The sequence below is a fragment of the Pseudophryne corroboree genome, chromosome 4 (genome assembly GCF_028390025.1).
Source record: "Pseudophryne corroboree isolate aPseCor3 chromosome 4, aPseCor3.hap2, whole genome shotgun sequence".
Taxonomy (NCBI): domain Eukaryota; kingdom Metazoa; phylum Chordata; class Amphibia; order Anura; family Myobatrachidae; genus Pseudophryne; species Pseudophryne corroboree.
This window is the reverse complement of record NC_086447.1, coordinates 161,915,172-161,931,601: the sequence shown is the minus strand read 5'-3', so window position 1 is coordinate 161,931,601 and position 16,430 is coordinate 161,915,172. Positions and strand designations below refer to the sequence as shown.

The following is a 16,430-nucleotide window of genomic DNA, read 5'->3' as shown; positions in this document are numbered from 1 at the left end:
GGACCTGTGCCTGCCACAATGTGTAAAATGGGGACCTGTGCCAATGTGTAAAATGGGGACCTGTGCCAATGTGTAAAATGGGGACCTGTGCCTGCCACAATGTGTAAAATGGGTACCTGTGCCAATGTGTAAAATGGGGACCTGTGCCTGCCACAATGTGTAAAATGGGGACCTGTGCCTGCCACAATGTGTAAAATGGGGACCTGTGCCAATGTGTAAAATGGGGACCTGTGCCAATGTGTAAAATGGGGACCTGTGCCTGCCACAATGTGTAAAATGGGGACCTGTGCCAATGTGTAAAATGGGGACCTGTGCCTGCCACAATGTGTAAAATGGGGACCTGTGCCTGCCACAATGTGTAAAATGGGGACCTGTACCTGCCGCTATGTGTAAAATGGGGACCTGTGCCTGCCACAATGTGTAAAATGGGGACCTGTGCACTATAAAAGGGGGCACATGGCTGGGCACTATAAAAGGGGGCACATGGCTGGGCACTTTAAAAGGGGGCAGATGGCTGGGCACATATAAGGCAGGTGGAGCGGTAAATTTTGGATATACTGACCACTTCCATGTCACTTTACAGTGGTATAGGGACCATAAACTACAATCAAATACCACAAAAATGTCCAAGAAAAGAAAAGTTGATGCAGAGGGAAGGCAATTTCAGGAGAGATGGGAAAGTGAATACATGTTTGTGATTAATGGAGACAAGCCGGTATGTCTTATTTGCTATGAGGCAGTGGCAGTGATGAAGGAATACAATTTACGCCGGCACTTTGAGACCAAACATGGAGCCAAATTTGCTAACTTTAGCCCCCAGGAAAAGCAACAAAAGGTCAAAGAATTAAAAGGTAGCCTGCATTCTCAACGGAATATTTTTTCAAAAATGACAGCAAAAAATGATGCAGCAGTGAAAGCCAGCTATCTTGTGGCTGAAGAAATTGCGCGAGCTTCAAAGTGCTTTTCAGAAGGTGCATTTGTAAAGAAGTGTATGCTGAAGGTATGTGAACAGGTGTGCCCTGAGCAGAGACAGGCTTTTAACAATGTCAGCTTGTCAAGAAACACAATCACAGACCGAGTCAGGGACCTAGCCTGTAATCTTAAAACAAAGTTGGCTGAAGAGACATGCAGTTATGTGGCATTTTCATTAGCTGTTGATGAAAGCACTGACAATACTGATACAGCTCATCTAGCTATTTTTGTAAGAGGTGTGAAGGAAGACTTGTCTGTCAGTGAGGAGCTCTTGGATGTGGTCGCCATGTATGGGACAACAACTGGGAGGGACATCTTCAATGCAGTGGAGGAATCCGTAAATAAAATGAAATTACCTTGGGAAAAGTTGGTGGGACTTACTACTGATGGCGCTCCAGCAATGCGTGGAGTGAGAAATGGCTTGGTTGGACTGTTAAAAGAGAAAATGGAAAAAAGTAATTGCCACACGCCGCTGATAACTTATCACTGCATTATCCACCAAGAAGCTCTGTGTGGCAAGGTTCTGCAACTGGATAACATAATGTCCACAGTCACGAAAACAGTGAATTTTCTGCGTGCACGGGGTCTGAATCATCGTCAGTTCCAACAATTTTTGAAGGAGGTGAGCATGGAACATACAGATGTGCCATACCATACAGAAGTAAGGTGGCTGAGTAGGAGCACCGTTCTCAAGAGATTTTTTGAGCTTTTGGAAGACATTAATCTTTTTATGCAAAGTAAAGGGAAGCCCTTGTCAGAACTGTCAGATCCAAACTGGCTGTGCGATTTTGCCATGTTGTGTGACATAACAGAGCATCTCGCCCAACTGAATCTGAGGCTGCAAGGCCGCAAACAAGTCATAACCTCAATGTATGACGCAATAACAGCTTTCCAGGAGAAACTGCGCCTATGGAAGTCACAGCTTGAAAAAGACAGTCTTGCCCACTTTCCTATCTGCCAGAGCATTTCAAACTCATTCCCAGGTACTTTTTCATGTGCTCGATTGGGTACCAAAGTGAATCGGCTGATTGATGAATTCAATCAACGCTTTTCTGATTTTAAAGAACAAAACTTAACCTTTACCAGCTTTGCCAATCCCTTCAACATCGATGTTGACAGTGCACCACATCACCTTCAAATGGAATTAATAGAACTTCAGTCCAACAGCAGCCTGAAAGCGAAGTTCCAGGATGCGACAGTCGACGACTTTTACCGTCTCCTCCCCCCTGCTTTGATGCCACAGCTCCGACTTCAAGCTGCACGTGTTCTGTCCATGTTTGGGAGCACTTATCTATGTGAACAGATGTTTTCAGTCATGAGTCTGAACAAGACCAAGCTCAGATCACGCATCACTGATGATAACCTCCATGCTGTTTTGCGGATTGCTACAGCACAAGACCTAACGCCAAACATCGATGGACTGACCTTAGGAAAACGATGTCAGCCTTCTAGTCAGAAAAGTTAAAAAAAAAGGTAATGCCTTGTGTTTTCCATATGTTTAATAAACAGTGTTTGGCAATATTTGTATGTTTAAAAAAAAATTAATGTTTGTTACCAAAAAACATTTTTCAATACATTGTACAATAATTGTACATTTGAATATCTACTTGTCATTATTCTGACTATGTTTCTGCTTTCAGAGCTAGTTATTACTTACATTATTACAAAAAACAGTAATAATTTATGATAATAAAGAGTGGACACATAGACCTACAGATACAACCGGCCCTTTGATGGGGACCAAACTGCTGATGCGGCCCCCGATGAATTTGAGTTTGACACCCCTTGAGGACCTAGAGAATGCTGGGGACTCCAAAAGGACCATGGGGTATAGACGGGATCCGCAGGAGACATGGGCACACTATAAGACTTTGAATGGGTGTGAACTGGCTCCTCCCTCTATGCCCCTCCTCCAGACCTCAGTTAGATTCTGTGCCCAGAGAGACTGGACACACACTAGGGGAGCTCTCCTGAGTTTCTCTGAAAAGACTTTATGTTAGGTTTATTATTTTCAGGGAGACCTGCTGGCTACAGGCTCCCTGCTTCATGGGAGTGAGGGGAGAGAAGCAGACCTACTTCTTCTGAGTTCAAGGGCTTTGCTTCTTAGGCTACTGGACACCATTAGCTCCAGAGGGTTCGATCACTTGGTGCGCCTAGCTGCTTGTTCCCGGAGCCGCGCCGTCACCCCCCTCACAGAGCCAGAAGAAAGAAGCCAGGTGAGTAAAGGAAGAACAGAAGACTTCAGTGATGGCAGAAGATTTCAGAGTCTGAGGTACCGCGCAGCGCGCCATTGCTCCCACACACAAGCGGCACTACAAGGGTGCAGGGTGCAGTGGGGGGGCACCCTGGAAAGCAATATACCTCTTGTTTAGAGCCTGGAAAAGTGGTATACAGTGCATAGGCACTGTATACAGACCCCCGCCAGTATAATACTGTAAATAACTAGCGGGACTGAAGCAGGCAGATAAGCGGGCGTGGCTTAGCCCTCAACACTCTATCCAGCTCCATTTTCTCCTCAGAGATGCCGGCCATTGACGTGTGGTGAGGTCAGGGGCTGGGGAGGCACTGCAGCTAAACACCCCTTCCCCCCCGGGAAAAAAAAGTGCAGTCCCCCCACACCGCTAAAACCAGCACCAGGCAGAACCAGCTAGGGGGGGTAAAAGGGGGAAGCTCTGAGAATTCAGAGTCTGGAAGACCTGCAACGGTGTCAATCCGTCGATACAGTCAGTTGCTGAAAATAGATGGTTGGGGCCTACGAGGCCATTCAGTGGCCAGGTTCCAGGCCTGAGTGTTTAGCGGGCCCTGTTGGACAAGTGGTCCGGTTCCCACATGGGATAATCATGGTCAAGACCAGTATGTTGCTCCGGTGGTAGCGGCGCAATTCTCACTGAGGACAAGTGCCATGTTAGGATATATGTCGCCCCGTTAACGGTCTACAGTTAAGGGTCGTTTATAACGGTTTTATATAGACAAGATCCGGTGAAGAAATGGCAGAAGACAGAAAGATTTTCCGCTGGGCGATGAAAACATTTACGCGCTCTATCAGCAATGTTGTTCCAAGAGTGGACAACTGGGAAGCAGACTTCCTCGATGGACACGTTCTCCGTTCAGGAGGGTTGAGTCTACATCAAGCGGTTTTTCACAGAAGTGATAAGTCTTTGGAGAATTCCAAAAATAGACAAGATGGCATCTCGCCTTGACAAGAAATTTTAGAAATTTTGTTACGGGTCAGGGGTCCCCTCAAGCATTAGCGGTGGATACCCTGGTGACACCATGGGTGTTTCGGTCAGTCTATGTGTTCCCTCCACTTCCACTTTTTAAAAAATGTTAAAAGATTATAAGAGGAGCAAGAGTTCAGATGATCCTCCTTGTTCCAGACTGGTCAAGGAGGGCTGGTATCCGGATCTTCAGCAAATTACTCATAGGAGATCCCTGTCCTCTTCCTCTGCGAGAGGATCTGTTATGGCAGGGGCCGTGTGGGTTCCTAGACTTACCGCGGTTTCCATTGATGACTTGGAGATTGAACGTCGGATTCCAGCCCGGATGGGTATTTCCAGTGAGGTCTTCCCTACTCTTTTTCAGTCAGAAAAGAAGTAACATCAAAACATTACCACGATAGTTGGGGGAAAAAATGTTGTGTCTTGGTGTGAATCCAAGAAGGTTTATACGGAAGGATTCCAGTTGGATCGTTTTCTCCCTTCTATTCTTACAAGATCGTGTGGAGGCGATCTTTGGTTGGGCTCGATTAAGGTCAGAATTCAGCCTTAACAGTTGTATTCCAAGAAACAATTGGCCTCCTTTCCAGGGTTTAATACTTTCGTAAAAGGAGTCTAACACATCCATCCTCCCTTTGTGCCTCTGTGACACCATGGGATCTTTACGTGGTGTTGCAGTTCCTCCAATTTCTTTGGTTGAACTTTTCAGTATGGTTAAGTGAAATTCCTCACTTGGAAAGTGGTCATGCGCTTGACCTTGGCAACTGCAAGGCGGGTGTCTGAGTTGCCAATTTGGTCTCAAATGAGCCCTGTTTAATCTTCCATGAAGATAGAGCAGAGTTGTGAACTCGGCAACAGTTTCTGCCAAAAGTGGTTTCATCGTTTTCACTGGAACCAACCTATTGTGGTGCGGGTGGCTACTGACGCCTAGGTGACATCGGAGTATTTCGATGTGGTCGGAAATGTAAAAATTTGTGTTGCCAGATTGGCTCAGATCAGGAAAACGGAGGATCTGTGATCCTATATGCTCCCAACAAGATTGGGGTTCCTGCTTCCAAGCAGACTATTGCACGCTGGATCTGAATTACAATTAATCTTGCTTGTTTTACGGCTGGTTTGCCGTTACCGAAATCGGTGAAGGCCCATTCTACCAAGAAGGTGGGCTCATCTTGGAAGGCTACCTGAGGGGTCTCGCTTTATAGCCTTACAGAGCAGCTGCTTTTGTCGGGTTCAAACAATTTTGCAAATATTCTACAAGTTTAATACCCTGGCTGTTCAGGCCCTCTGGTTTGGGCAATCGGTGCTGCAGAGTCATCCGCACTCTCCCGCCAGTTCTAGAACTTTGGTATAGACCCCATGGTCCTTTTGGAGTCCCCAGCATCCTCTAGGACGTATGAGAAAAAAGGATTTTAATACCTACCAGTAAATCCTTTTCTCTTAGTCCGTAGAGGATGCTGGGCGCCCGTCCCAGTGCGTACTGTATCTGCAGTTATTGGTTATGGTTACACATTTTATTTATTTTATTTATTACCAGTTGTTTATATAGCGCACACATATTCCGCAGCGCTTTACAGAGAATATTTGCTCATTCACATCAGTCCCTGCTCCAGTAGAGCTTACACTCTATATTCCATATCACATGTACATACATTCACGTTAGGGTTAATTTTTTTAGGAGCCAATTAACCTACCAGTATATTTTTGGGACTGTGGGAGGAAACCGGAGTACCCGGAGGAAACCCACGCAAGTACGGGGAGAATATACAAACTCCACACAGTTAGGGCCATGGTGGGAATCGAACCCATGACCTCAGCGCTGTGAGGCAGTAATGCTAACCATTACACCATCCGTACATGTTGTGTTTCCTTTTCAGTCAGTCTGTTGCTGACGTTATTCATGCCATAGCATGCGGTATGCTATTCTTGGTCGTGTTTACACACAGGTTGTGTTACAATTTCAGTCAGCATAGTGCTGCATATATATTTTTTCAGGCCGTCGGCTGGTGTTCTATTGAATGCCACGTTCTGCGGCATGTTGAGGTGTGAGCTGGTATGACGTTCACTGTGTTTAAACAATAAATTCTTTCCTTGAAATGTCCGTCTCCCTGGGCACAGTTCTATAACTGAGGTCTGGAGGAGGGGCATAGAGGGAGGAGCCAGTTCACACCCATTCAAAGTCTTATAGTGTGCCCATGTCTCCTGCGGATCCCTTCTATACCCCATGGTCCTTTTGGAGTCCCTAGCATCCTCTACGGACTATGAGAAAAGGATTTACCGGTAGGTATTAAAATCCTATTTTTCCACAGGCTCCAGGTGACTCCCTTGCTGAGGATCTTTACTAAGGGCTGTTCCTGCATCTCTGACTTTTGATTCCAGGGTCAGAGGAGTAACCAGTTCTTATGTTCCCGCAGCTGCGGTGCCTCTTGCAGCCATGAGTCTCTAACTCTATTTCTATCTGCTGCAGGTGTGGTAGGTGTAGGTCCCAGGGTGATCTAGCCCTTAGCTACTTTCCCTGCAATTTCTATCAGTGGCAAATGCAGGATTTCTAGAGGGGGGTTTCCAAATGCAGTCCACAATTTCCTACTCTGCAGGAGTCTGGGGGAGCGGCAGAAGAACCCAGTAATGACCCTGGATATTAATGTAAACATTGGTCTTTTTAAACACTGTATACTGTATGGAATACAGTATTAATATTTAACACTATAGATGGTCTATAGTATAAGCTGTAACAAACATATTTAAATAGTCTAAATAAGTGGTCAGGAAAATGTTAAACATACCATAATAGATAAATACACAGATATAATAGAATCAGTACTGCACTCTCTAAGCACACATTTTCCCACCTCATGGTATGGCTCCTGTCTCTTCTTCCTGCTAGCTACTCACTGGTCCAGTGCACTGATTGAGCACTCAGATCCACACACACACAGTAAACTCGGTAGAAGATGCTGCTACCACTGGGCATATGCAGCAGCTCTGCTCTGTCACTTACACTGCATGATGTGGCGGCAGCTCTAGTAATTGTATTATATACCATTGCTATTGTTGTCATAATATGAGACACTTGCCAAGAGGAGGGGGGTTTCTGGGCAACCAGAACCCCCCCTGCTTTTGCCTATGCCTATTGCCGCCTTCAGTAGTAGGTACTAGGAGACGGAGTCCAGGTTCACTACTATGCTGCTCTGAGTTTCCCAAGCAGCCTACCTTATACCATCCTGGTTAGGGTATACCCTGCTGGGATTCCAGTCTAGTATCCAGTGGCGTAACTTCTTCCCAGTCGCCTGGAGGCAAGATACATGTTGGTGACCCCCTAGAGAGACAGACAGACAGACAGAATGAATTAATAGTGGCCCTAGAAAAATGTATAGAAGTGGCCTATAAATAGCAGAACATAGCAGGGATGGTATAAAGAAATTTAGCCTGCTCAGCGGCACATCAACTTACCCACGTCACCATGGTAACACGCCACACACTACTGTGTTAATAAAAGTTGCAGCACTTTATGATAATGAATACTAAAAAGTTGCCACCTGTGGGAACACATTGGCACTACAAGCTATAAGTTTGACACTGAGCACCCCAACCCACCACCCACCCCCACCGCTGATCACTCACTGCCCCCTCATCTCCTCCCTGCTCTCTGGATCCTCTGTATCTGCCTGAATTTGTCTTGTGCGGGGCTGATTCACCATGTTCCTGGATAGCTCCGGCTCCCCGCGGGGGCTACAGGTCATCCACTCTTCCCGCCGCCAGCACTGTGAATCTTGTTCTCAGTATCCTCAGGGTCGCGGGCGGATAATACGTTACTGGTTGAGGGCGGATGATATGCCCTCAACCAGTCACCAGAGCAATAACTAGAGATGAGCGGGTTCGGTTTCTCTGAATCCGAACCCGCACGAACTTCATGTTTTTTTTCACGGGTCCGAGCGACTCGGATCTTCCCGCCTTGCTCGGTTAACCCGAGCGCGCCCGAACGTCATCATGACGCTGTCGGATTCTCGCGAGACTCGGATTCTATATAAGGAGCCGCGCGTCGCCGCCATTTTCACACGTGCATTGAGATTGATAGGGAGAGGACGTGGCTGGCGTCCTCTCCATTTAGATTAGAAGAGAGAGAGAGAGAGATTGACCTGATTTACTGGAGCTTAGGAGTACTGTAGAACTGTAGAGAGTGCAGAGTTTACTAGTGACTGACCACAGTGACCACCAGACAGTGCAGTTTTATTATTTAATATATCCGTTCTCTGCCTGAAAAAAACGATACACAGTGACTCAGTCACATACCATATCTGTGTGCACTGCTCAGCCCAGTGTGCTGCATCATCTATGTATATATCTGACTGTGCTCAGCTCACACATCTTATAATTGTGGGGGAGACTGGGGAGCACTGCAGTGCCAGTTATAGGTTATAGCAGGAGCCAGGAGTACATATTATTATTAAAATTAAACAGTGCACACTTTTGCTGCAGGAGTGCCACTGCCAGTGTGACTGACCAGTGACCTGACCACACTGACCACCAGTATAGTTAGTAGTATAGTATACTATATTGTTGTGATTGCCTGAAAAAGTTAAACACTCGTATCTGACTGTGCTCAGCTCACACATCTTATAATTGTGGGGGAGACTGGGGAGCACTGCAGTGCCAGTTATAGGTTATAGCAGGAGCCAGGAGTACATATTATTATTAAAATTAAACAGTGCACACTTTTGCTGCAGGAGTGCCACTGCCAGTGTGACTGACCAGTGACCTGACCACACTGACCACCAGTATAGTTAGTAGTATAGTATACTATATTGTGATTGCCTGAAAAAGTTAAACACTCGTCGTGTGACTTCACTTGTGTGGTGTTTTTTTTTAAATTCTATAAAAAACTCATTCTGCTGACAGACAGTGTCCAGCAGGTCCGTCATTATATAATATATACCTGTCCGGCTGCAGTAGTGATATATATATATTTTTTATATCATTATTTATCATCCAGTCGCAGCAGACACAGTACGGTAGTTCACGGCTGTAGCTACCTCTGTGTCGGCACTCGGCAGTCCGTCCATAATTGTATACCACCTACCCGTGGTTTTTTTTTCTTTCTTCTTTATACATACATACTACTACTACATCTCTTTATCAACCAGTCTATATTAGCAGCAGACACAGTACAGTACGGTAGTCCACGGCTGTAGCTACCTCTGTGTCGGCACTCGGCAGTCCGTCCATAATTGTATACCACCTACCCGTGGTTTTTTTTTCTTTCTTCTTTATACATACATACTACTACTACTACATCTCTTTATCAACCAGTCTATATTAGCAGCAGACACAGTACAGTACGGTAGTCCACGGCTGTAGCTACCTCTGTGTCGGCACTGGGCAGTCCGTCCATAATTGTATACCACCTACCCGTGGTTTTTTTTTCTTTCTTCTTTATACATACATACTACTACTACATCTCTTTATCAACCAGTCTATATTAGCAGCAGACACAGTACAGTACGGTAGTCCACGGCTGTAGCTACCTCTGTGTCGGCACTCGGCAGTCCGTCCATAATTGTATACCACCTACCCGTGGTTTTTTTTTCTTTCTTCTTTATACATACATACTACTACTACTACATCTCTTTATCAACCAGTCTATATTAGCAGCAGACACAGTACAGTACGGTAGTCCACGGCTGTAGCTACCTCTGTGTCGGCACTGGGCAGTCCGTCCATAATTGTATACCACCTACCCGTGGTTTTTTTTTCTTTCTTCTTTATACATACATACTACTACTACATCTCTTTATCAACCAGTCTATATTAGCAGCAGACACAGTACAGTACGGTAGTCCACGGCTGTAGCTACCTCTGTGTCGGCACTGGGCAGTCCGTCCATAATTGTATACCACCTACCCGTGGTTTTTTTTCTTTCTTCTTTATACATACATACTACTACTACTACATCTCTTTATCAACCAGTCTATATTAGCAGCAGACACAGTACAGTATGGTAGTCCACGGCTGTAGCTACCTCTGTGTCGGCACTGGGCAGTCCGTCCATAATTGTATACCACCTACCCGTGGTTTTTTTTCCTTTCTTCTTTATACATACATACTACTACTACATCTCTTTATCAACCAGTCTATATTAGCAGCAGACACAGTACAGTACGGTAGTCCACGGCTGTAGCTACCTCTGTGTCGGCACTGGGCAGTCCGTCCATAATTGTATACCACCTACCCGTGGTTTTTTTTTCTTTCTTCTTTATATATACATACATACTACTACTACATCTCTTTATCAACCAGTCTATATTAGCAGCAGACACAGTACAGTACGGTAGTCCACGGCTGTAGCTACCTCTGTGTCGGCACTCGGCAGTCCGTCCATAATTGTATACCACCTACCCGTGGTTTTTTTTTCTTTCTTCTTTATACATACATACTACTACTACTACATCTCTTTATCAACCAGTCTATATTAGCAGCAGACACAGTACAGTATGGTAGTCCACGGCTGTAGCTACCTCTGTGTCGGCACTGGGCAGTCCGTCCATAATTGTATACCACCTACCCGTGGTTTTTTTTTCTTTCTTCTTTATACATACATACTACTACTACATCTCTTTATCAACCAGTCTATATTAGCAGCAGACACAGTACAGTACGGTAGTCCACGGCTGTAGCTACCTCTGTGTCGGCACTGGGCAGTCCGTCCATAATTGTATACCACCTACCCGTGGTTTTTTTTTCTTTCTTCTTTATACATACATACTACTACTACATCTCTTTATCAACCAGTCTATATTAGCAGCAGACACAGTACAGTACGGTAGTCCACGGCTGTAGCTACCTCTGTGTCGGCACTCGGCAGTCCATCCATAATTGTATACTAGTATCCATCCATCTCCATTGTTTACCAGAGGTGCCTTTTAGTTGTGCCTATTAAAATATGGAGAACAAAAATGTTGAGGTTCCAAAATTAGGGAAAGATCAAGATCCACTTCCACCTCGTGCTGAAGCTGCTGCCACTAGTCATGGCCGAGACGATGAAATGCCAGCAACGTCGTCTGCCAAGGCCGATGCCCAATGTCATAGTACAGAGCATGTCAAATCCAAAACACCAAATATCAGTAAAAAAAGGACTCCAAAACCTAAAATAAAATTGTCGGAGGAGAAGCGTAAACTTGCCAATATGCCATTTACCACACGGAGTGGCAAGGAACGGCTGAGGCCCTGGCCTATGTTCATGGCTAGTGGTTCAGCTTCACATGAGGATGGAGGCACTCAGCCTCTCGCTAGAAAAATGAAAAGACTCAAGCTGGCAAAAGCAGTAGCACAGCAAAGAACTGTGCGTTCTTCGAAATCCCAAATCCACAAGGAGAGTCCAATTGTGTCGGTTGCGATGCCTGACCTTCCCAACACTGGACGTGAAGAGCATGCGCCTTCCACCATTTGCACGCCCCCTGCAAGTGCTGGAAGGAGCACCCGCAGTCCAGTTCCTGATAGTCAGATTGAAGATGTCAGTGTTGAAGTACACCAGGATGAGGAGGATATGGGTGTTGCTGGCGCTGGGGAGGAAATTGACCAGGAGGATTCTGATGGTGAGGTGGTTTGTTTAAGTCAGGCACCCGGGGAGACACCTGTTGTCCGTGGGAGGAATAGGGCCGTTGACATGCCTGGTGAAAATACCAAAAAAATCAGCTCTTCGGTGTGGAAGTATTTCACCAGAAATGCGGACAACAGGTGTCAAGCCGTGTGTTCCCTTTGTCAAGCTGTAATAAGTAGGGGTAAGGACGTTAACCACCTCGGAACATCCTCCCTTATACGTCACCTGCAGCGCATTCATAATAAGTCAGTGACAAGTTCAAAAACTTGGGCCGACAGCGGAAGCAGTCCACTGACCAGTAAATCCCTTCCTCTTGTAACCAAGCTCACGCAAACCACCCCACCAACTCCCTCAGTGTCAATTTCCTCCTTCCCCAGGAATGCCAATAGTCCTGCAGGCCATGTCACTGGCAATTCTGACGAGTCCTCTCCTGCCTGGGATTCCTCCGATGCATCCTTGCGTGTAACGCCTACTGCTGCTGGCGCTGCTGTTGTTGCTGCTGGGAGTCGATGGTCATCCCAGAGGGGAAGTCGTAAGCCCACTTGTACTACTTCCAGTAAGCAATTGACTGTCCAACAGTCCTTTGCGAGGAAGATGAAATATCACAGCAGTCATCCTGTTGCAAAGCGGATAACTGAGTCCTTGACAACTATGTTGGTGTTAGACGTGCGTCCGGTATCCGCCGTTAGTTCACAGGGAACTAGACAATTTATTGAGGCAGTGTGCCCCCGTTACCAAATACCATCTAGGTTCCACTTCTGTAGGCAGGCGATACCGAGAATGTACACGGACGTCAGAAAAAGACTCACCAGTGTCCTAAAAAATGCAGTTGTACCCAATGTCCACTTAACCACGGACATGTGGACAAGTGGAGCAGGGCAGGGTCAGGACTATATGACTGTGACAGCCCACTGGGTAGATGTATGGACTCCCGCCGCAAGAACAGCAGCGGCGGCACCAGTAGCAGCATCTCGCAAACGCCAACTCTTTCCTAGGCAGGCTACGCTTTGTATCACCGCTTTCCAGAATACGCACACAGCTAAAAACCTCTTACGGCAACTGAGGAAGATCATCGCAGAATGGCTTACCCCAATTGGACTCTCCTGTGGATTTGTGGCATCGGACAACGCCAGCAATATTGTGTGTGCATTAAATATGGGCAAATTCCAGCACGTCCCATGTTTTGCACATACCTTGAATTTGGTGGTGCAGAATTTTTTAAAAAACGACAGGGGCGTGCAAGAGATGCTGTCGGTGGCCAGAAGAATTGCGGGACACTTTCGGCGTACAGGCACCACGTACAGAAGACTGGAGCACCACCAAAAACTACTGAACCTGCCCTGCCATCATCTGAAGCAAGAAGTGGTAACGAGGTGGAATTCAACCCTCTATATGCTTCAGAGGTTGGAGGAGCAGCAAAAGGCCATTCAAGCCTATACAATTGAGCACGATATAGGAGGTGGAATGCACCTGTCTCAAGTGCAGTGGAGAATGATTTCAACGTTGTGCAAGGTTCTGATGCCCTTTGAACTTGCCACACGTGAAGTCAGTTCAGACACTGCCAGCCTGAGTCAGGTCATTCCCCTCATCAGGCTTTTGCAGAAGAAGCTGGAGGCATTGAAGAAGGAGCTAAAAGGGAGCGATTCCGCTAGGCATGTGGGACTTGTGGATGCAGCCCTTAATTCGCTTAACAAGGATTCACGGGTGGTCAATCTGTTGAAATCAGAGCACTACATTTTGGCCACCGTGCTCGATCCTAGATTTAAAACCTACCTTGGATCTCTCTTTCCGGCAGACACAAGTCTGCTGGGGTGCAAAGACCTGCTGGTGACAAAATTGTCAAGTCAAGCGGAACGCGACCTGTCAACATCTCCTCCTTCACATTCTCCCGCAACTGGGGGTGCGAGGAAAAGGCTCAGAATTCCGAGCCCACCCGCTGGCGGTGATGCAGGGCAGTCTGGAGCGACTGCTGATGCTGACATCTGGTCCGGACTGAAGGACCTGACAACGATTACGGACATGTCGTCTACTGTCACTGCATATGATTCTCTCAACATTGAAAGAATGGTGGAGGATTATATGAGTGACCGCATCCAAGTAGGCACGTCAGACAGTCCGTACTTATACTGGCAGGAAAAAGAGGCAATTTGGAGGCCCTTGCACAAACTGGCTTTATTCTACCTAAGTTGCCCTCCCACAAGTGTGTACTCCGAAAGAGTGTTTAGTGCCGCCGCTCACCGTGTCAGCAATCGGTGTACGAGGTTACATCCAGAAAATGTGGAGAAGATGATGTTCATTAAAATGAATTATAATCAATTCCTCCGCGGAGACATTGACCAGCAGCAATTGCCTCCACAAAGTACACAGGGAGCTGAGATGGTGGATTCCAGTGGGGACGAATTGATAATCTGTGAGGAGGGGGATGTACACGGTGATATATCGGAGGATGATGATGAGGTGGACATCTTGCCTCTGTAGAGCCAGTTTGTGCAAGGAGAGATTAATTGCTTCTTTTTTGGTGGGGGTCCAAACCAACCCGTCATATCAGTCACAGTCGTGTGGCAGACCCTGTCACTGAAATGATGGGTTGGTTAAAGTGTGCATGTCCTGTTTATACAACATAAGGGTGGGTGGGAGGGCCCAAGGACAATTCCATCTTGCACCTCTTTTTTCTTTTCTTTTTCTTTGCGTCATGTGCTGTTTGGGGAGGGTTTTTTGGAAGGGACATCCTGCGTGACACTGCAGTGCCACTCCTAGATGGGCCCGGTGTTTGTGTCGGCCACTAGGGTCGCTAATCTTACTCACACAGCTACCTCATTGCGCCTCTTTTTTTCTTTGCGTCATGTGCTGTTTGGGGAGGGTTTTTTGGAAGGGACATCCTGCGTGACACTGCAGTGCCACTCCTAGATGGGCCAGGTGTTTGTGTCGGGCACTTGGGTCGCTGAGCTTAGTCACACAGCTACCTCATTGCACCTCTTTTTTTCTTTGCGTCATGTGCTGTTTGGGGAGTGTTTTTTGGAAGGGCCATCCTGCGTGACACTGCAGTGCCACTCCTAGATGGGCCAGGTGTTTGTGTCGGCCACTAGGGTCGCTTAGCTTAGTCATCCAGCGACCTCGGTGCAAATTTTAGGACTAAAAATAATATTGTGAGGTGTGAGGTATTCAGAATAGACTGAAAATGAGTGGAAATTATGGTTTTTGAGGTTAATAATAATATGGGATCAAAATGACCCCCAAATTCTATGATTTAAGCTGTTTTTTAGGGTTTTTTGAAAAAAACACCCGAATCCAAAACACACCCGAATCCGACAAAAAAAATTCGGTGAGGTTTTGCCAAAACGCGGTCGAACCCAAAACACGGCCGCGGAACCGAACCCAAAACCAAAACACAAAACCCGAAAAATTTCAGGCGCTCATCTCTAGCAATAACTAGTATGAGTGCTGCTGATGCTGATTGCGCTCTGCTTGTATTGATCTGCCCTTGGCTGTCATTCGCTTTGCCAGGATTGCCTCTGACTTCCCAAGCACCTGTTACACTCCATCTATTCACTCCATGAACAGAGCTATAGCTAGAACCTTCCAGCTTCACTCGTAAGTCCTTTTCAGCTGCGCACAAGGGTCCCGATACGGATCACAAACATTGTCATTCCGGGATATATACTGTATATATTGCAAGTTAGAATTTAGAAATATATTGACATACTTGGAAAAATAATGAGTTTTTAGAAAAGTGATACAGGACAGGATATGTATGATTCCAATCAGAGAAACAAGACATGTTTATGGTTCAGTTGCATTCCTTTGGCAATGTATTCTCAAGGCTATGGCTTTAATTGAACAGGTGAGATAAATTTATATCTGCGGTTATCTGAATTTCCTTAGAACATATGATTTAAAGACTACAATGCATTTGGCAGTGGTACAATTTAATTTTAATGAAGGTCAGTTCTATATATCTGACATGTTATTTTGAGTTCACAGATATACTGTAAGTGTCCGGTGACATATTTTGCAGTCAATTAAAGCCTTGGAATACAGCCATAATCTTGAAATATATTTCAAATAGGCAACACATGCAAGTTATGAAAATGGATTAGGACAAGTGGGCTGGTGTTTCCGAGAAATGATTAAGGGGCTAATTCAGACCTAATCAGTACTGTGCGTTTTCACACAGCAGCGATCAGGCCTGACTGCGCCGGCGCCGCAGTGCACCGGCGCATGGCAGACAGCCGACGGATGTCTTAGCCCTGCGATCGCCTCGGCCTGAATGACAGGCAGAAACGGTCGCTGGGCGGGAGGGGGCGGCCGGCGGCATTTGGCCGCCATTTAGGAGGATGGTCCGCGGTGGGGCTGGGGGTAATATGGCTGCTGCTCATTACGTACCTGGTGCAGGTTTGCACACAAGTCACCCGTTGGATGCTCAGCAACACATTTGGGCTTCGCCTGTAATCAGAGATGGCTGCATTTCTCTGGTGTCTTTGCCTCTATCCATCCACCTGTGAAACTACACAACGACACTATCAGTGCGCATTGGCCAGCCCTAACCGTAAGATCCACTGGAAATAAGACCGGTCTCTATGCCTTGTGAAGCTCATTTTGTGGCTTTACAGGCTGGGATGGGGGGAGATGTACTAAGCCTTGGATTAGGATAA

General features: G+C 46.3%; 1 protein-coding gene across 1 annotated transcript; it reads left to right on the top strand.

Annotated features, from left to right (window-relative positions):
* The first annotated feature begins 622 nt into the window (after positions 1-622).
* LOC134911203 (general transcription factor II-I repeat domain-containing protein 2-like) lies at positions 623-2,439 on the top strand. The gene has a single exon (XM_063919518.1). It carries the CDS (start codon positions 623-625, stop codon positions 2,435-2,437), a length of 1,815 nt encoding a protein of 604 aa, XP_063775588.1. The 3' UTR covers positions 2,438-2,439.
* The last annotated feature ends 13,991 nt before the right edge of the window (positions 2,440-16,430 follow it).